Here is a 21,661-nt window from a genome sequence, read left to right as displayed (position 1 = left end):
AAATTAGCCAGTTCCAAGCAACAATTCTTGAACTGAATTAAGTATTGAACTACCCTATGAGAATACCACCTTTTCTTTACACTAAAAAAAACAAAACCCAAAACTAAACTAAACTAAAAAACAAAACAAAACAAAACAAAAACAAAAACAAAAAACAAAAAACAAAACAAAACAAAACAAAACAAAACAAAACAAAAAAAAAAAAAAAAAAAAAAAACACACCACTACACCCAAACCAAAGAGACCTTGTGCTTCTCCCTTGGACTCTGTGTAGAGACAAGATGACAAGTCTGACTCTAAGGTAGCCGTGTTGCAGAGAAGATGCCTTGATCCATTCCACAGTACTTGGAGTTCCCTAAGGATGGATGGCTTTATACACAGGTAATAGGCAAAGTTCAACAGGTAGAAACTTTTCTGTCTATGACTGAGGTCAATTATCTGTCTTCCATAAAGTGGTCTGCATAGTTTAAATATCAGTTTTCAGGTGACACCAAGGCATGAAATTGTAGCAGGTGCTTCAAATATTCTGTGTATTAATAATGATATCTCCAGTAGAAGAGATAGATCTCTGTCAGGACAGTAAAGTCAGCATTCTGCTTATCCAGGTTTAGTTGTGGAATGAGAGATTACTCTGTGCCTTACAGTTCTGACATAGACTACTTGTCATTCTCTCACCATGCCATTCTCTCTCTTGCGTTGTGGATACTCTTATATGCCTGCATACAAATAAAACCACCAGAACATGACAAGTAGTAACTCTATATTGGCTATTTTCACTAGATGGAGTCCTCTGATACTAGGGGCCTGGTTCTTATTATTATGAGTCTCAGTCCTGATGAGATAATGAGTGATCCCTGCCAACTCCACTCAAAATAATTTGGCTAATGAGGTTTCTTACAGGTGTGCCTTTACTGCTGAGCACTAGAGACATATTTTATGCTGTTGTTATAGGATAATTTCTTTTCAGGTATTAAGCCAGAGTTTGTTCTGGGCTGGGAATCATACAAAGATAGGGTCACTACCTGAAAATACCTGAGATACTTCCTTCTGTAAATTCCATGACAGCACTATCACATCTTTCTTGAGTTTACAAATGTAATGTAGTATAATTTGAACCAGTGTGTAGAAAGTAGTTGTATCTTTTTGACTGAAACCAAGACCTATTTTATTGTTAAATATCTCCATAAAGACAGAAAATGTTTGAAGGTATTTGATAAGGCTAAACTTTCTGAATTATCTCTGAAGGCTGGATTTTGCCTTCAGGCTTTACTACAGGCCTACTCAGACTATTAATTTATAAATTATTATTAAAACTTAATTCAAAAGCATTTTTACATTTAGAATTGGTTCAAGCTTTCTCAGTAGTGTCAGTAAAATTTAATTTTGACACCTTAAAGCAAGGTGTGGCTGCCAGTGCTTCGATGTTCTTGCTAGAAGAGGAAGAAAGAGAGAAAGATTGAGAGAGAGATGGAGGGAGAAATAAGGGTCAGCCAAAGAGATGGAAGGAAATTCCTATGTTGGCAGTGTTTAAACTAATTCCCACTGGTGGTCACTAACCCATCTGTCGTGATCCCTCCTTTGGCCACAGTCGTAGCTGGCCTTCTTGTTACATCCCCTTGCTGGGACTTGGCAGCTGAGTATTTTGTGCTATAACATTATCTTGGTTTTAAGGTAAAAAAGAACCTCATAACTTGACCCAATTTACCAGTTTCAGAGCAAACCACTTTTATGCACCTCTCCCTGGGTTTGGTGGAGTGCCAATATGTCTTATTAAATAATGCACAAATTGTTATTACAAGTGTTCAGGAACAGGAAATAAAATACGTTACAGGGATTAAAACTTTTAGCACCTGTTGCTAAAGTTCATCCTATAGCTGAAATACTAACTTCTTGATAGTCTCATAGGTAGAAGAGTTTACATAAGATGGATTTTTTAAGTTTTCTTACAGGCACACAAAAGGATGTGTTCTTACACCTCTCTAAGTCTTGCTACTGGTGGCCAGCCAGAAACAAGAAACGCTGTTGTCTTAAAGCATACATATATGCGCACACATACACACAAAATTTGTTGTACCCTGATTTTAATATTTGGGATCTAAATTGTGGCATGAACTTGAGGCTCTAACCCATCTAAGCAAGTCATTGGGATGAAGTGTGCAATTGTATGCAAAACTTAGAAACAAATAAATGAATTTAAATGCTCTGCTGGTTTCAAGAGTATTGAAATCTAATATACCTCAAAAATTCTGGATTTTTATTGTTGTTTTAAATATTAGCAAAAGTCAATTTTGTCTTGTACAGTAAAAACTATGGCCATTTGAGGCACAAATCTCTACAGTGTGGTGTAGATATGCTTTTCACTACTAGATGACAGCAAACCTACTGTAGAAGACTTGTATTTGCCATTTTCTTATTATTACCTCAGTTAGGGAAGGCAGCAGCTGAGACTAAGAATGTACTCTGTACCTGTGGAGAGGTTTGTTGTCCTTAGTAGGTCACAGCAGAAATACACTTATACACAATGCAATGCAGGAATGTGGTCCTACACAAGATTTTTAAAAACTGTGATTACCTTCTTATCAAGTGTGGTGGAGGCCTATTCCTTCTTTCAGCAACATAACATGGATTAAGGATGGTGGCTTGGTATTATATATGTGATTCCTTTGAGGAATGAATGGACAAGTGGAAACTAATTCCTTCTTGATTTTAACTTGAATTACCTGTTCTTGTTATGGTTTTGATGGTTTATGTTAGATGTGCTTAGAACACCATTGTGTCTGCAGGTCTTCACAGGACTTCATTTTAATGTTGCCTTTTTTCTTACAAAAAAAAAAAAAAAATTGTTTTTACTTCACCTGCTGTCTTGCAGTAAAGGACTTGACTCATATGCGCATGCACACTTCCAGATGCATCTGTGTATTTCATATAGATTTGACTTTCAAAATATTAATCTGTTTTTCTGCTGGGTGACTGTGGAGAATTTTCTGAGTAACTGGGCCCTCTATCTCAGGATACTATCTAAAATTTTGATGAAAAATTAAATGAACCTCTCTAAGGAATGGCTCAAATAAATGCATTCTGCCTCAAAATGATGGAAATGCTGGAGGAGTGTTAGCTGGGGATATTGTGCAGGCAGGCTTTAGCACTAGAAATCATTCATAATCTAAAGGCCCAAAACCACTTGTATTTATTTGACTCTTTTTAATTTTCTATGTCATAGAGCAAGAACTGAAAGTTATTAAAAAACTTAAAAGCTAACTTAAAAGCAGAAGTGAGTTATCAGATGGTGTGGGCATCTGATCCAACACAGTTTTGCTAAGGGGACTTAATAAGTTAGTGATTAGAGCTTAATTTCTTTAGCTCATTCTTAGTGTGCACCAGTCAATGATATAAACCACAGCTGTTTAATTCTCCTGCCCTTTAATTTAAACTAATACTCTTCATTTGGAGTTTACTGAGAGCCTGTTACCACCCCTCAGCCAGTTGTGTGACCCTGCCCCAGCCCTGGTGGGCTGAGTGCCTGTGTTCTGTGTTTGCTGTCCAAGGACCTTGGCTGGCAGAGTCTATAAATATCCTCTTGTGTGTGTCTGCCTATGTGCACTTTAACTTATATCAGTGCAAAGTTTAGATTCTGTATCATTGTAAAGTAGTCGTGGTTGAGTTTTTTCTCAAGGACCTGTCTGAGCAAAGACACTTAGTCATTTTCCATTTTGGAGTTTGTGTTATAAATCATCTTTTGACTGGTGTCTTCTTTATGGTTCCTGTCTGAAATTCTAGTCTAATCATATACTTTAGGAATCATCTCCAAATATTTTTCATTCTTCTCTGGAAATTCAATTCATAGATCCCTCAAGGTGAGTAACACTGTTAATCTGTTAACAACCAGCTCTGACAAGAACCTGGAAATAGTTTTTGAGCTATGCCAATTTGACAGTATATGGTTTCATTATATTTTGTATTTATTTTTAAAACAGTTAGCAGGAGTCTGGAAAAAATAATGCATTAGTAAAATGGTTCCCTTTCAATAAAGTCTTCTATGATTCTGTCAATGGATACATCAAATAGTATGCCTAACAAGACAATGTTTTCTAACATTAGAACCTGACTGTCCATAACCCTACATTCTGAGTTCACTGCATTATTAGATTGGAGTTGAATTAAAACATGTTTTTCTTTTCTAACCCTAGTATACTTTTTCATCCAAAGCATCTGTTTTTTCTTTCTACTTTTCTCATTTTAAACTCTTTTCCAGAATCATAGAATCGCAGGATGGTTTAGGTTGGAATGGACCTTAAAGATTATCTAGTTCCAAAACCCCTATCATGGGCAGTGATACCTTGCTCTAGACCACGTTTCTCAAAGCCCCATCCAGCCTGGCCTTGAACACCCCCAGGGATTGAGGAGTCCACAACTGCTCTGGTGACCTATTCCAGTGCATTGCCACCCTCACAAGAAAGAGTTTCTTCCTAATGTCTAAACTAAATATACTCTCTTTCATCTTAAAGCCATTTCTCCTTGTCATGTCATTACATGCCCTTGTTAAAGAAATCCCTCTCCAGGCTTCTTGCAAGCTCCCCTTTGCTACTGGGAAGCTGCTATAAGGCCTCTCTGAAGCCTTATTTTCTCCAGGCTGAGAAGTCCCAGGTTTCAGCCTGTCTTCATCGGAGAGGTGTTCCAGCCCTGACCAACTTAGTTACCTTTGTGGACTTGTTCCAACCACTCAACATCTTTCTTGTACTGAGTACCCCAGAGCTGGATGCAGCACTTCAGGTGGGGTCTCACCAGAGTAGAGCAGAAGGACAGAATCCCTTCCCTCACCCTGCAGGCCATACTTTTTTTTGATGCAGCCTACGATGGGATTGGCTTTCTGGGCTGCAAGTGCACACTGCCACCTCATCTTTTGCTTCTTGTCCACAAACAATCTCAAGTCTGTCCACCCAGGGCTGCTCTCAATCCGTTCTCTGCACAGCCTGTATTTGGGCTTGGAATTGCCCAAATCCAGGTGGAGGACATTGCATTTGGCCTTGTTGAACTTTATAAGGTTCACACAAATGGACCTCTCAAGCCTGCCAAGGTCTCTCTGGATGGAAGAAACATCCTTTCCCTCTAGCACGTCAACTGCACTGCACAGCTTGGTGTCATCAGCAAACTTGCTGAGGGCACGCAAAACCCCGCTGCCCACGTCAATAACAAAAATGCTGAAAGTGCCAATACCGATACCAACCCCTGAGGAAGAATAAAGAAAATTCCTTGACTTTAAAGATTAGTATTTCTTTGTAAGTTCATTCCTTTCTCTCTGTAATATCCTTGAACATTTGAAGGTAGTAGGTATGATTTGAAGTAGCGCAGTTCTTTAAGCAAAAATTTTGAAGTAAAGGAATAAAATGTTTTCAAAATCAGATCTATATTTTCTCTTGCTATGTAAGGAAATCCCTTATGATTCTGACATCTGTGGAAGAGGAGGAAGCTACATAATACTATTTTTAATAGTTTTTGTCACTACTCTGTCCTACTTTCGACTTTTCTCCTTTTAGAAATACAGACCAAACGAGATTTCTTTTTAAAGTAACTCGTAGAAAGTCTGTATTATATTTATGTTTTTGTGTGGATGAGTTTTGTTTTCTCTCCATCTTCATCTCTTCAGGAAGTGAGAATAAAGATCTAGTTCTGTCCTGTAATTTCCATTTGATAAATCCACGGTGCACCTTGCCATGTTAGTGTGATCTTCTAAGGAGGAGTCGCATTTCCACAGCATTTCATGTGTGCATACCCGGCCGAAATGCTGCCAGTTCACATATCCAGCAGGCCCCACACACAGCTGATTCCTGGAAGTGATGTGAGAATTTAATAACAAATCTGCCTGTGGCAAAAGAGAGATAGATATACATGGACAGAGGTGGTGCAGACTTGTCTTTTACTTCTTATTTACCCCCTGCCTTGCGTGCCCTGCTTTCTGGTATTTACTCACTCCAAGTTCAACATGACCACAAAATCTGAGAGTGGTTGCTTGGTGCTGAAGAAATTGCTAGTAATGGGGAAAAAAACAGAGTACATTGGTGTGTGAAAAGGAATGATTCTCACAGAATAGCCATTTATCCAATGCAGTCCCATAAGTTTTGGTGGAACACTATCTTTCACCAAGACAAGCAAAACAAAACACATTGATGCATGATAGCACAGCTTCCTTTTAGATTAAAAGTTATGTCAGGGATATGAGGTTTTCTGCTTTTTATACAATTAACTAGCATGCTGCAATTTTCCTCTATAATTGGCATACTTAACTGGATGATCTCCTGCTGTTTGAGTGATTTACATCTTCCCATGTATTGTTTTTGCTCACTGAATCTCTACTGTTACTAAACTAGAAGAGCGTACAGTCTAGACTCTTTTTGCTATAACTTTGCTATTCTAATTTAGTCTTTGTTTATCTGATGAAAATATGAGCTCTGTGCTCAGAGGGAATATTTTCCCTTTGTTACATGTTTAACAGTACTTAGGTGTAACAGGTCTTTTCCTGATACACCTAACAGACCTCATAATGACCTACGAAACACTGCTTCATGCCACATATTGACCTTTTTTTAAATATAAATTACTGTGTCTGTAGTCAAGGAAATATCTCTTAATGATAAACTTAGAAGCACAGGCAATCTGAGTTTCCATAAAGTTCCTAATGCAGCTTGATCTTCCTTTTATTTCTTCATCTCATTGTCACCATTAAGCATGTCTTGGGATTCCGGGAACTCTTCTTTGACTTTCCTCTGCTAGGGAGGGTTGTAGGATAGCAAAAATCAATTCAGAAATATTTTTGATAATGTAGAAACAGAATTTCTTTCAATAAACATGTAAAATAAAATGATAGTCAAAATACTAAGACTGGTTATAAGCAGGATGCATTGTGTGAAAGGGTTTTTTGTTGAAAAGAGAAATTCAATGTTTGACATGAAACCTGAACACTCAAATTTGAAATTACATGGCTGACAAACTTTCCTGGGATTATTTTGTCTGTCTCCATCTCAAAGTTCAACAAGTGTCATTACATAGTATATAATTTAAATCCTTTTTAAATTACAGTGTTGATGTAAATGTAGGTGTTTTTTAATGAAAAGTTTTCTTACTTAATTTCAGAAAGAAAGTGTTCATGTGATAGTGGACTGTGGCATGAAAATTGAAAAATTCTCCAATAGCTGTATCATACAAGAGCAGTAGTTAATTACTCACTTGATCTCAGAAGGTGTTATTTTTGAAATGAACAGAGTAGTTGGCAAATAAACCTAATTCAATTCATTCAAAGAATAACATAAACTCAGTAGTCACCTGTTATTTAATGAAAGGTAATCAAGAAACAACTGTCTGCCCTTTTTTTCTCACTTCCTTTCATTCTTTTTCTTTCTCTCTTTCTCTATTTTTTTTTTTTTAATGGGGGGGGATTTAAATTTTCGTTATTTTAATTATTAATAATAATTATATTTTTAAATTTTATTTTCATTATTCACATTTTCATGAAGTTCAAGAAATTCCAGTTAGTGAAATTGTTGGAATGCTGCCAAGGAAACTCCTTGATCTTTCTGTCTAAATTCACTTCACCATTACACTGTGTTCTAATATTAACATAAATTATATTTTTATCAAAACGTGTCATTCTACCTATGGGTTGGGCTACAGTACTGTATTTTTACATAATATAATAACACCAGTTAAGGGATGCCTGCTATTGGAAATGTGAAATTATTTCTAAAGATATCGTTAGAAAGGCATTTTTTCTGATGTCTGATCTATCCGTTTGGAATGGTATTGCTTATAAACAGTAATCATTAGCCTAGATTGTCCCCCAATTGATTTTTAAATTATTTATCCAGAGTCTTGGGGGAGTTTATACATCAGCTTTGATGTTTGTGACAATGGAAGAAGGTAAACTAGAGTCATTACCAGGTTAAAAAAGTTGTATGTATTTGGTTACAGGTAAAAGCCCACTAACAGAATAACTGGGATAGAGAGAAGAGATAAAAATCAAAATGCAGGGAAATCATGGAAGAGACAGGACCAGGCTAAAGGACGGTGTTGTGAATGGAAACGATGTAGCTGAGAAGATGTCATAAACCTATCGTGAATTTTCAGCACTGATACCCTAAAACATTCTAGCATTTGCTGGTGTATATAGCAAAGTGATTTGTGTTCCTCCTCCTGCAAACATACCATTCTAGCGAACAGTTTTGTATCTCGGTAGAATATAACTCAGTAACCACTGAGAAGCGTAGCCTTCATTAAAACAAGACGTTGAAACGTTTCAAACTCATTTTACTGCTGACAAGTACTTTTTAACTCAGACCAATTGTCTTGGATATGGGAAGGGGAAATACCTTCATATATGTTTTCTAGTTTGTTCTAATCTATTTATGCTTTTGCTTTTTAACCATAGGTTTCTGTGCTCGAGAGGCAGATATTTGACTTCCTTGGTTATCAGTGGGCACCCATCCTCGCAAATTTTATACACATTATTATAGTCATACTTGGCTTATTTGGAACCATCCAGTATAGACCTCGTTACATAACAGGAGTGAGTATTTAATTTCATTTACTTACTTTGATGTGCATGTGGAAAAAACAAACAAACAAACAAACAAAAACCCACAGAAAAGTGCTCCAAACTGCATCGTTCATAAAGGAAATACAATCTTATCTTGGTTTAATTTTCTTCTGTAACATTTTACTTACTGTGCTTTTGGGACACCTGCAATAATCAACTGGTAACAGTCTCCAAAACTTAAAAGTCAATATGAACATTAACAGCTATATAATATGAACATTCAAGTGGAATCAGCTTAGGGAATTACAACATCTTCAGTATTAGGGGAATTTAGAGCTAGTCTAAATGTTAGCCATAACTTTCTTAGATACATTGGACCTCCCAAACAAAGGCATGATTCATTATAGTTACTCATTATTGTTATTAACTACTGTTGCTAGAGTGCTTATCTGTTATGTACATGCCTCCTAGAATTTATAATCCCACCTGAAAGTGAGGCATGATGATATGGTAAGAAATAATGGACTGAGGGCTCCAGTATGAAATAAAGATTTGGACCTTAATTAATATTTTTAATCTATTTCTTTCCTTGTTCAGCTACCTCTTGTTCAGCAGAGAATGTCTGTACTCTCTGGCACAAAGCAGTATTAATTAAATCCTCATTTCATATTCTGGATTTGTGGGGCTTTTGCCATTTGTACTTCTACAAAGAAAGAACAACAGCAACTCTGAAAACCATCATTCAGAATACCTTTTGTTAGATTTTCATAACAATATTACCGTCAAAATTTACTATTAATTCATGTAAAGCTTGTATACATTTCAGAGACAGGAGATGAAAAATTTGCCCATACACAACCGTATTGTCACGTCAGATGAAAACAAGGGGATCTTAAAATGATAGAATGGTTTGTGTGGGAAGCAAGCTTAAAGTTCACCTGGTTCCAGCCTGGCAGGGCACCTTTCAGTAGACCAGATTGCTTTAAACTCTCTTCCAACTTGGTCTTGAACCCTTCCGGGGATGGGTCATATGCAACTTCTCTGGACATGTTATAGTGTCTCACCAGCCCCACAGTGAAGATTTCCTAATACCTACTCTAAACCTCTCAGTTTACTCTTTCAGTTTGAAGCCGTTACCCCTTGTCTCTGTTAACTCCACTGAATATTTATCCTCTTATGCAAAGCCTCTCACTTAATTGTTCCCTCATATACCAGCAGTCATTAAGAATATAGAAAGATTTTGCTTTTACCCCTGTGTTACCATCAATATCGCATTACTGTGGTGCGAGGAGAAATACATTAACATATGTGTCTCTGTGATCCATTTGTCTCTGTCATCTCCTATATGCAGAAAATTTGTAGCCAAATGTCCAATACCTTTATTCAGTCACACAATTTAATATATTCCAAAAAATTTACTTGCAACATTGAAAAGTATGTTGAAAGCCTTAAATATTTAGTTTTCCTTCAAGTTACAACATTGGGAGCCATGTGAACTGGAGTTTCTTTTCATTTTTGGCACTTTGACCAGTAAAAAAGACTTGAAAATAAAAATGCAAAATTCAAGTATCCATTAAAGAATAAGTGTTATATATTCCATCCCAGGACTATTCTGTGGCATAAAACAAAGGATGAGCATAAATGCATAGCTGAGCTAAACAAAAAGTTAGATTTAAAAGGCCTGCTACTTTGATAAAGTGCATTATGAATGGAGAAGATCACCAGATTTATAAATTGAGTGCATTCACATGAGTTTCTGAATGATATGGATTGTACAACACTGCTCAAACTAATTTTCATGCTCATCTTTCTGAGAGCTCACACCAGCTGTGTAGCCCATCCGGCTTTGTGATTTTGCCTCCCTGCATCATCTCATTGATTTGGATTGAACCAATCTAAGATTGAACTGTCTTGCTCAGAGTTTATAAAAGACACCTGAGTGTGCCAGTTATCACAGACTGAATAAGAAGACAGTGATAGAAAATATCATCCTTTATTTAGTTGGATCAACAGAAGAGCTCTGTGGTCCACAGTACAGGAAAGACATGACCCTCCTCCCCAGTCTAGAGGAGGGCCATGAAAACAGTCAGTGTGGTAGAACATCCCTCCTCTGGAGACAGACTGAGAGAGAGGAGAAGAGAAAGCTCTGGGCAAACTTTATAGTAGTGTTTCAGTATATGCAGGGGACTTATAAGAAAGATAGAGAGGGCCTTTGTACCAGGGCCTGTACTGACAGAAAAAGGAACAATAGGTTTAAACTGAAAGAGGGCAATGTTTCACTGAACATAAGGAAGAAAATGTTCACAGTGGGGATGGAAAGACACTGGAACAGACCTGCCAGAGAATTTATGTATGCCCCATCCTTGGAAGTGTTCAAGGCCACGTTGGATAAGACTTTGAAAAACCTAATCTAGAGAAAAATATCCATGCCCATTGCAAGGGACTAAAGGATTTTTAAAGGTCCCTTCCAAACTTATACCTGGTCACATTAAGTCTTGGAGAAAAGGGTAATTATTATTAGTATATTATTTAACATGTAATTGTTGATATGCACGTTTAAAAAAAAAAAAAAAAACCAACACTACCATAGGAAGAGGCCCAGAGCTTTTCCCAGAGCTTTCTCCTCTCCAGATCTTATATCTGAACTTCTTGCACCATCATCAGTCTGCCAAACCATTAAGCCCCAGAGAGTACAGTTGAGTTAATCTGTCTTTTTAAAGACTAGACATGGTCAATTGCTCAACACACCTAGTGGGATCTACTTAATGTCTTATATGACAAGTAGCCCTGACTCTACCAATCCAGGTTTGGAGTATTTCTGTTGTGGACTGAAATTTATTATCTTTCTTTTTTAAAAAAATGTTTAAAGTAGTACATGAAAATGCACAGCAGTTCATCTCCCATATGTACATACCAGGATACTATCCAACAACTGTAATCATGCCATGGGAAATTGTAAAACCTCTGAGGTATCTTTCTGAATTTTAAATAAAGTAAGACAGTCTCCATATGGTGACTGATTTGGCCAAGATTTTTGGTGAGAAAACTTTTCAGAATACTGTTTTTCTAAATCGCCTTAAGAGAACCAATTTCTGGATAAAACAGTTATTTAGAACAAAAGGATTATTATGCTAAATATTTTTAATAAATGAGTTCTGGCATTAATACACCTTATTGACATAAATTGATTTATCTTCCAAATGGTTTTATTTATAGTAAGAAAGTGTGGGTACTCAAGCTCAGTACAGAAACTGTTAAAAAACATTTTTTCACAGAAGCACAGAATGGTTAATGTTAGAAGGGACCACAATGGATCATCTGGTCCAACTTTCCTGCTCAAGCAGGGTCATCCCAGAGCACACAGCACAGGACTGTGTCCAGATGGTTCTTGAATATCTCCAGTGAGAGAGACTCCGCAGCCTCTCTGGGCAACTTGTTCTAGTGCTTGTTCACTTGCACAATAACCAAGTTTTTCCTCTTATTTCACTTCTGCTTTCTTTATAACTGTTAGGGAAAAAATATATATATGTAAACTCATTTAATAAAAAGGATGATGAAATTAAATAGAATGGTCATTGGGCATTCTTGTCAGCCTGCAAGACACAAAATTTTGCAGTCTGTGAATTCAGACACCGACCTGAATTTTCCTTCTGTAAAAGGTTTTCTTCGGAAGTACTTTTCCCTTCTGAGACAAACCATTCAGTGCTTCAGCTTAATTGTACTTATGTGATGATTTACTGAGTTGCAACTGAAATGTAGACATTTATTTATAGTAGGAAGCACACAGATGCAGAAATTACTTCTCTGTTCTACACAACTTGGCCAAATGATAATTTGAGAACATAAGCAATAATTTTCTTCATAATAATTTTTGAGCTAATGCCCAATATTATTATAAGTACAATTAAGTAAATGACCTTGAACATTTTAGTAGTAGCTCTGTCTGGTTGCTGTCACAGGAGGCTGTGAATCAAGATGCTGATTCTGTTTCAAACTGTGCCATTTGAAAAGATTATCTGTTCAAGTTTTTTTAAGCACACATAATAATATTCTTCAGTTTCTTCCTTGATTCACTAGTTTGTCATGGATAATAATGAATGGGAATGTTTTCTCTGTAGTTCATAGAATCATAGAACCATAGGATGTGCTGAGTTGGAAGAAATTCATGAGTTCAACTTCTAGCCCTTCACAAGATACCCCAGGACTCACACTGTGACTGAGAGCATTGTCCAAACGCTTCCTGAACTCAGACAGACTCGGTGCTGTGTTCACTTCCCTGGGTAGCCTGTTCCAGTGCTCAACCTCCCTGTGGGTGAAAAACCTTTTTCTGACATCCAGCCTAAACTTCCCCTGTTTCATCTTCATGCCATGTCCTCCAGTCCTGTCACTGGTCATCAGAGAGAAGAGATCAGTGCCTATCCCTCCACTTCTCTTTGTGAGAATGCTGAAGACCAAAATGAGATCTCTCCTCAGTTTCCTCTTTTCTAGGCTGAACAAACCAAGCTACTTCAGCCCCTCTTCATAAGGGACTCCAGACCCTTCCTCATCCTCATCTTACTCCTTTGGACGTTCATTAATAGCTCAATGTCTCTTTTACATTACAGTGCCCAAAACTGCACACAGGGTTCAAGGTGAGGCCACCCCAGTGCAGAGCAGAGCGGGACAATCCCCTCCCTTTCCCGGCTGGCCATGCTGTGCCTGATGTCCCCAGGACAGGGCTGGCCCTCCTGGCTGCCAGGGCACTTCTGACTCATGTTCAGCTTGCCATTGACCAGAGCCCCCAGCTCCCTTTCCACGGGGCTGCTCTCCAGGCTCTCATTTCCCAGTCTATACACACAGCCAGGGTTGTCCCACCCCAAGTGCAGAATCCAGCACTCGCCCTTCTTGAACTCCGTATGGCTGGTGATTGCCCAGCCCACTACTTTGTCAAAGTCTCTCTGCAGGGCCTCTCTGCCCTTCAGGGAGTCAGTGGCTCCTCCCAGTTTGGCGTGCTTGGCAAACTTAGTATTCCTTTGAGTCCTGCATCCAAGTCATAAATGAAGGTGTTAAAGAGCACAGGGCTGTGGATGGAGCCCTATGTAACCTCACTAGTGACAGGGCACCAGTGAGATGTCACCCCATTCACTATGACCTGGTGTGTCTACCCAACTCATGAGTGTATTGCTCACCCGTCACACAACACAATTACCCAGCTGCTGAGGCATTTTGTCCAGAAGGGTACTGTGGGAGACAGTATCAAAAGCTTTGCTGAAGTCCAAAAAGAATACATTTCCTTGCTTTTCTAGATCAGCAAGGTGGGTTCCTCATTTGTAGAAGGAAATCAGATTCGACAAGCAGGATTTTCACCTCATGAAGCCATGCTGGCTGTGACTGATGACTGCATTGTCCTCCAGGCATTTTTCAATATATTCAATATAAAATAATATTTTCCATGAGTTTACCAGACACTGAAGTGAGACTGACAGACGTGTAGTTTCCAGGGTCCTTCTTCTTGCCCTTTTGAAAACTGGGACAATGTTAGCTAGCTTCCAGTCAAGTGGAAGTCAGCTCTCTGGATTCCCAAGACCATTTAAAAATCATCCAGAGAGGCTTTGCAGTGTCATCAGCTAGCCCTTTGAGGAATCTGGATGAATCCCATCAGGACCCATAGATTTGTAGGGATCCAGCTGGAGCAGAAGATCCCACAAAAATTTGGGGCTCACTGGGAGTTGATCATTCTCACAGTGATGGTCCTCCAGCTCAGGACACTGAGACCCACTTGGTCCACCCTCCATGTTAAACACAGAGGAAATGAATGCATTAAACACCCCTGTCTTGTCTCTGTCCTTTGTTTATGTGTTCATACCAATATATTCATTTCTGCATTTCAATGTGTTTAGCTAATGAATGAATTATTTCTAATACTCACATATATTTCTGGTAGTTTTCTTTGTAATTTAAGTAACAAAACAGTTAGCTATTATATCTACCGTATTTCAGATAAGACCTTAAATGTGTATTTCTGGCACAAATGAGCTTGAAAAAACAGATTTCCTGCAACTGTCACTAATACCACCAACAGAATTATTAATTTCAGGATATTCTGTCACTTTATTTACTAAAATCTTTGCTGAATGTGAGCTAGAAAGCAAGCCAAATGAGACTGAAGTAAATTTATTTAAAACTGGAAATGGTACTTGTACAAAACATGTTTCATTATCCGTGCAGTTCTCAGTGTAAAAATTTCCAGGATTTGTTTCACTCAAGTTGAAAATAGTGCGATGCAAGGTGATTTATATTTTAGTACTTACAAGCCTGTTCAACCAGAAAGTGGGTGACCACAGTTATATCTCCATGTTAGTAGGAAAATCTGTGTCAGTGAAAATTAATTACTAAAATGTCAGGAGTAATCCAAATATACACATACCCACTGGAAAAGTTAAAATAAAACAAACAAGAGAGGTATCTCAGGGATAAGCAACGAAAGATAATGTTGACAGAATAGCAATTTCCCCAGATTTAGTAGAATTCCAGGAATTAGACTTCAATGTGCCTTAAACAGGGAGGACAGAACAGCTATTTTATTTGAGAACTGCATGTGTATTAAGATGTCCATACACTTGGGAAGGAAAAGTGGAAGTTGTTATCCATTTGTCATCCATTTGTCATCAAGCTGCTGTATCATAAGCACACTGCCATTACATTTTCCATCAGAAAAATCAAAAATATTCCAAAAATACAAATGATGCAAGATCAAGGAGGTGATAGCAACCCCCAATATGGCCATTATGGAAAGCTCTGCCTACATCTAAATAGAAAATATGCTCAGGTGAAATTTAAACAAAATAGTTCCTCAGTGCTGACTCATTTTATTCTCGGGGCTGTTGATTAAAAATTAGTTGTGTAAATAGTTTTCCTTCAGCTGAAAAAATCAGATGAGTTTTTAAAAACAGAATTAGATGTAGTCATCAATTAACCATGACTAAAATATTAGTGGTCACTGTGCCTCAGGAAGTATCAAGAAACAAACATTTTTTATTAATCCTTATCTTGGTGAAAAACGTATGAATGATAGAATCATTAAGATTGGAAACTACCTCTATTATCATTGAGTCCAACCATTAACCCAACATGGCCAGGCCCATCACTGAACCATCTCCCTAAGTACCATATTTACTTTGAACACTTTTTCTTTGAACATTTTCAGGGATGAGAGAATAGAATATTGCTTTAGGATCACTATAAACTCCCTAATTAAGGAGGAGAAGGGAGAAACAGCACACGTGTATAGCTAGTTAGTAGAGATAGCTATAATAAAAATTTCTGTGAAAGGTTGTGTCTGATGAAGTAAATGAAGAAATAAACTTGCTCCAACTTTAATAACGCAGCATAGGATCGCATTGAAGTAAATAAAAGCTTTGAAGTGCAAAATATGTGACCAAGAGGATGAGGACAAAGAAAAAATACAGACTAGAACTAGAAAGCTTAAAAGAGCACCAGTAAACCTTGCAGAAACATGTTTGGGACACTGGTAGAACTCTATAACATTAATTAAGACTCTTACAGTGCTGTAGAATCCACCTCAGCCCCGAATTAGCTTTGTTTCATTCATGGTTTAATTTTTGTTATGCCAGATAAATTGATGCTAATGAAGCACTGGTATTTCATGGTGTACTAGTTTCTGCACAGGGGCATTTTCTTGAAATGCTTTCCATGCCATGAATAGAAGCATGAATTCTCCTTAGCATTTTCCATTATAAGTATTCAATATGTTAGAATTCTTTTCATTCCAGAATTTATATGTAATATTTTGGTTGAGGAATGTTTGTTGTGTTTGTCAAAGCTCTTCTTAGAAAAATATCCTTTATTCTGGTCACCTTTTCAGTAGTCATTTCTCAGGTCTTGTCAGTGTTTTCTGAAATATTTCCATGTTCAGAAATACCTGGAACAAGAGCATGTTATCGCAACTTTTTCTCTTAAAAATTCTCCTTAAGGATTAGTGACACAATTTGGATGCCAAAGGAGTGGAGTTTGGGATTCTTTTTATAGTCTGTCCTTCTTTACTACTGGTGCTACCTCCATACAAATGCCCTTTGTAAACTTGGCTAACTGTTATTTTATTGGAGGGTTTTGCTCACTTCTGGGAGATGCTGCGAAAAATCAGTAGGGGTGTAAGTAGAAGACTGCCCTTTGGACTTTGAACAACATATGCTGAAAGGGATTTTGATTCACAGGGAGGTATGCTGTTTAATAGAGTGCTTTTGCTGCTGTTGTTAAAAGACTAGATTTTAGTATGTTGTGGATTCAAATGTACTTTAATTCATATTTAAAAGGAGAGGCTCAGCAGTTACTTTTGCAACTGAATCGAGCCTGCTTTAGGGTAGGGATGGTAATGTGAAGGGAGTAGAATTCTGTGAATAGCTGCCTGGTCAGTGTCATAGCACTAATCCAAATTTTGAGTCTAATGGCTAATGCACATAGAGAACTTGATCAAACAAAAGCTTAAGTATTTCAGTGATCAAAAAGTAATTCTTTCTGTATGCATATCAGTTAATGTATTGGTGGAGTATTAAATACAAGTTTATAAGAAATGGTCTTGATTTTTACCTGATAATCAGTCCAGAAATTTGGTCTAAGATTTGTTGACCCTGGGCTTTTGACCTCTCCTTTTATATATAATTTGATAACTTGCAAGACTTTTCAATGGATTTCAAATTCTTAAGCCCTGGAGATTCAGCTAAGCCTTGAATAAATATGTACAAAAATCACTTCCAGTATAATATTATGAAGTGAATCTGTCTTGACTGTATGGAAGTAGATGAAAGAAGATAGTCTACAGTAAATTTCTCTGCATTTTCTGTCCTTTTTGGGCGCTTGATTTTAAACTTTTCATATCATTTAGGATAGAATATTTGTTTTTTCCCCTATAATTGTCTAGTTTGACTACTTTCATCTGCTCTCTTCACTGGCACTTATTTAGGTGTGAGGGATTGAGAGTACAAATAATTAATCTAAAGGAAATTACGTGAAGGATGACTCTTCTTTAAAAATTGTAAAATATTCTTTCAAGATTAAAGAGTACTAGACAGTTAATCTTCCAGCCCTAGAAAAGCGTAATGGGAAAAAAAAAAAAAAAAAAAAAAAAAAAAAAAAAAAAAAAAAAAAAAAAAAAAAAAATCAAAAAACCTTCTGATCAGAGAACAAGTCAAGACATAAAAAGGAAGTGATCCCAGATAAGCACTCCTATGTCTCCAATTCCTCTAAGTTTTGTGTAGGACATTACTTTCTCAGAAGCTCCCTGCTGTCAGAAAGCAGACTTCTAAAGAGCAAAAGAGAAAGTGCCAGATCCCAAAAGGCTTTTTAAAAAGTAAGCATTTTACAAATACAATATACTCTTCTCATTTATTTGAGCATGAAATCTATTAGGTTCTTAGAGCCACTGATTCCTGAAAATTAATTTGATATATTTTCAGAAAATATGATTAAAGACACTCTGGACAAGACTCCAGTACAGAATTTGCTTGAAGAGTTCTGCATGGAGTTTTGTTTTCTTTCAGACTGGGATGGATTTTCACTAATTTTTAGAGTGTTTTTTAAGTTTCCCATTATTTAAAAAGTCCTTTTAAAGACACTTAGCTAATGCTGTTTTTTAAAGTGATTAAAATGTTGATTATTAGAAGATGAAAGATTATAATTTGCATCATATAATTAAGTGCTGCTTTGGTTCTGAGGAAATTTTATGCAGAACCTGTTCAGTGCAGAAAAATGACTGATACTTTTAATTTAAATCCATACTTATTAGTCTCATGACAGGTTTGACTGGTGTAGAATTCAGCTACATTCATGGTTTCCTAGAGCTTTTATCCCCTTTTAATGAATTGTATTCACATTTAAAAAGTACCCATTCGAAATGGCACTCCCATTCCACGGAAAAGAAGATGGCTTTCCAGGGAGTCACCACTGAGGAGTAAAATTCCATGTAGAACTGAAAATAACAAATAACGATTATCATATTTTATATTTGCATTTAAACTAGAGAACTCACCATGGAAAGATGAAAACACAAAGTTCCTCTGCATTTCATTTTGTTTCTTCAGAACAGATCCTCTGTTTTGTCACCATAATAATGAGTGGATTTTATTCTACAGTAGGGTCTGTGCTTTGTTTTTTTTATTTTTTTTTTTCTCTTTAGAAGAACTAGCAACCCTTTCTGTTAAAATAGGGTCTAACTGGCACTTTGTTGAAATACCATAAATAGTGTGGAAAATGAATGGCTTAGCTGATGAAGTCTTTAAAAAGATATGTAGAGGAAGAGATTAGAGATGAAATCCATGGGGTTTTCTGCCTTTACCTAAACTGCAGGGGAAAGCATGAAAATTCTCTTAAGCACCTAACAGCTCTGGCCAGCAAGACATAATTAAAAATCAAGCAAGGATAAGGTAATGTTTCCACTGCTCTGAGATGACCTCTGCAGTTCAGCGCTGAATATTTCTGTTTCTCTAACACAATCAGGTTTCCTTGTATTTCCCAGACTTACACCTGTATTTGTTACTGTGGATTTCCACATTGTTTATTTAGTATTTTTCTTCTAGCTGGTGTACATCTATTATGCTGAAATTTGTTTGTCTAAAAGGTCACAGCTCTATCTTTTTATCTTTTATGTGTTTATAGCATGCATTCATGGAGATATCTGTCCACCTCAGAGCTTTTAATGTCTCTGTCCTTGTGTTATGCTACTGGAGTCGGGAAGTATTCCCTCATACTGCTTTAAGACATGGGAGCTGAAACATTAGAAGTCTGAGGCATTTTCTCATGATCAGAGGAAAGGCTATGAATCCATTTTTCTCAAGTTACAAACCAGTGTTTTACCCAGTGCATCCAGCAAATGTGTGAATGCCACAAACTCTCTATAATGTCTAGGAATAAAGACTGGAAGCACACCTACTTAACAGTGTGGAATAATTCTGTGAGGAAAAAAAAAAAAAAAAAAAAAAAAAAAAAAAAAAAAAAAAAAAAAAAAAAAAAAAAAAAACCCAGTCTTTGGAAAGTATCTCTATGTCCCAGCTGTCAGCTATGCCCCATACAGCCACTCCCTCTGCTGGGATGAGGGAGAGAATTGAAAGGGTCAAAGTGAGAAAAATAATGGGTTGTGAAGACAGTTTAAGAGAGTAAGCAAAATCTGCACATGCAAGCAAAGCAACAAATTCATCTGCTGCTTCCCATGGAAAGGCAGGACCTCAGCCATTCCCAGGAAAGCAAGGCTCCATCATGCTTAACAATTATTCAGGAAGACAAATGCCATCAGTCCAAATATCTCCCTCTTCCTCTCTCTTCCCCCCACTATGATGTCCTATGGCATGGTCTGTTCCCAGGGTCAGGTGGGGTTGGCTGTCCTGGCTGTGTCCCCTCACAGCTTCTTGTGCACTCCTAGCCTCCCTGCTGGTGGTGTGGGTGGGCTGAGAAGGAGAAAAGGCCTTGACAGGCTGCAAGCACTGCTCAGCAACAACAAAAATACCTTTATATTATGAACAGTGTTTTCAGCACCAACATCAAACATAGGGTCATACCAGCTACTCTGAAGAAAACTATCCTAGACAAAGCTGGTGCATTCTTTCAGCAAAGGAAAAGTTGCTGATGCCTGAACCTGGCTTTTTGATAACTTGTCAGACTTGGTGGCTGTTGCAATGGCTACTGGTATCCCTTGTTGTTCTCCTTCCAAGAGATTAATATACCTTAATTACCAGCACAGTTAAACATACATTAGAAAAGAAGAGGAAACATTGCCTTTAGTCCTAACTACCTATTCAAATCTCACATTCTTCTGTTGTGCTGCCCCTCCTTTGCAACTAGCTCTCCTGGCTCTGGGTTTGTGGAATACCATCACAGAACAACAACTCTGCTGCTGCTCTTTCTATTCCAGCTCCTTCTGTACTTCTATGTCTCCCTCTAATCCCTTCACCCTCATTCAGTTGCTAATCTTTACACGTATATTTGAAATGGCATTGTACTGCATGTAGCTAAAATGATTTTTTAGCTTTAAATTAAATGAAGTCTGAGCAGGGCTGCTTACCAGTACTGTACTGAAACCAAGTTCTTCTTCTGGCCAACTGATTAAGATTTATCCAATCTCAGTAATTTGAGTGAAGCTGACTTTCATCATAGTTGTCTTATATTTCTGCACAAGATGACCTGATGGTCACACTCAGGACCTGGAGTACACCCTCATATTTTTTTGAGAGGGTTTTTGTTTTGTTTTTTTTTTCCTAGGAGATGTGGCGGATTCTTTTTTGTGAGCTTCATTGTCACCCTGAGGTTATGCTACAAGAAAGGTTCATTGAGAACCACACAAAGCTGTACTATCCTATTCATTTACAAATCTCCATTTCCAATTCTGAGAGAAGGCGGAGATGCTTTTCTTCGGTTACACTTCAAATGTGGTTTTTGTGGGTTTTTTGTCCCATCTGAACAAGAAACTGCATAAAAATCATTTGTAAATCTTCTCACAAATCTCCATTTCAGAACTTCAGATATGATTTTCCTGTTCCCATCTGTACTTACCTTTTAAAATTTTTGATGTTTTCATTATGTTTTTCAACTCCCAAAGTTCCACAATAAGCAAGGCATAGTACTTCTTTCAAGTTTTACCTGTTGCTGTGAGAACATTACCAATAGAAATACATTTTCTGAATGACACTGAAAGGCAGGATAAACAATGAGTAGAGTTGTAAAATGCACTATTAAACATGTTGAAAATTTTCCAATGCTCCCTACTTCTATAATTTAGCTCTCAAGGGCACTATTTATTTGCATAGTGTTTTGTGGGTTTTTATATATAGTAGGCATAGATGTTAATGCTACATATATTCATGTTGGTTAGATCATAGTGAAGCAGCATTTTACATGCTATGAACTCAGCAGGTAAGATTTGAATTATAAATGCCTCTAAGGAAAGAATTTTGCATATCAATATAAATTTTACTTCTAAACAAGCCTAGTAACTTAACATTTTAGCTCTACAATTAAATGGTATGATTCCCCCTATACCATTTCAAGCTACCAATAGTGCTGCTGCTCAATTTGGTTCCTAGCTGTAATTTCTTAACTATTTCTAATCATCCTGTTTGTTAGATTTCTATTTCTTTATCTATTATATTA

General features: G+C 37.2%; 1 protein-coding gene across 4 annotated transcripts in view; it reads left to right on the top strand.

Moving 5' to 3' along the window:
* Nucleotides 1-21,661, top strand: part of NKAIN2 (sodium/potassium transporting ATPase interacting 2) — a 541,992-nt gene that overhangs the window by 231,462 nt on the left and 288,869 nt on the right. For all 4 annotated transcript variants that reach the window (XM_040060587.1, XM_040060586.1, XM_058420062.1 and 1 more), the window contains exon 2: nt 8,420-8,557. In XM_040060587.1, coding sequence (XP_039916521.1) covers nt 8,420-8,557 — 138 coding nt within the window. The remainder of the gene's footprint in view (nt 1-8,419; nt 8,558-21,661) is intronic.

The sequence above is a fragment of the Hirundo rustica genome, chromosome 3 (genome assembly GCF_015227805.2).
Source record: "Hirundo rustica isolate bHirRus1 chromosome 3, bHirRus1.pri.v3, whole genome shotgun sequence".
NCBI lineage: Eukaryota > Metazoa > Chordata > Aves > Passeriformes > Hirundinidae > Hirundo > Hirundo rustica.
Note: the sequence above shows the minus strand (reverse complement) of the source record. Positions and strands in the feature narration are given on the sequence as shown.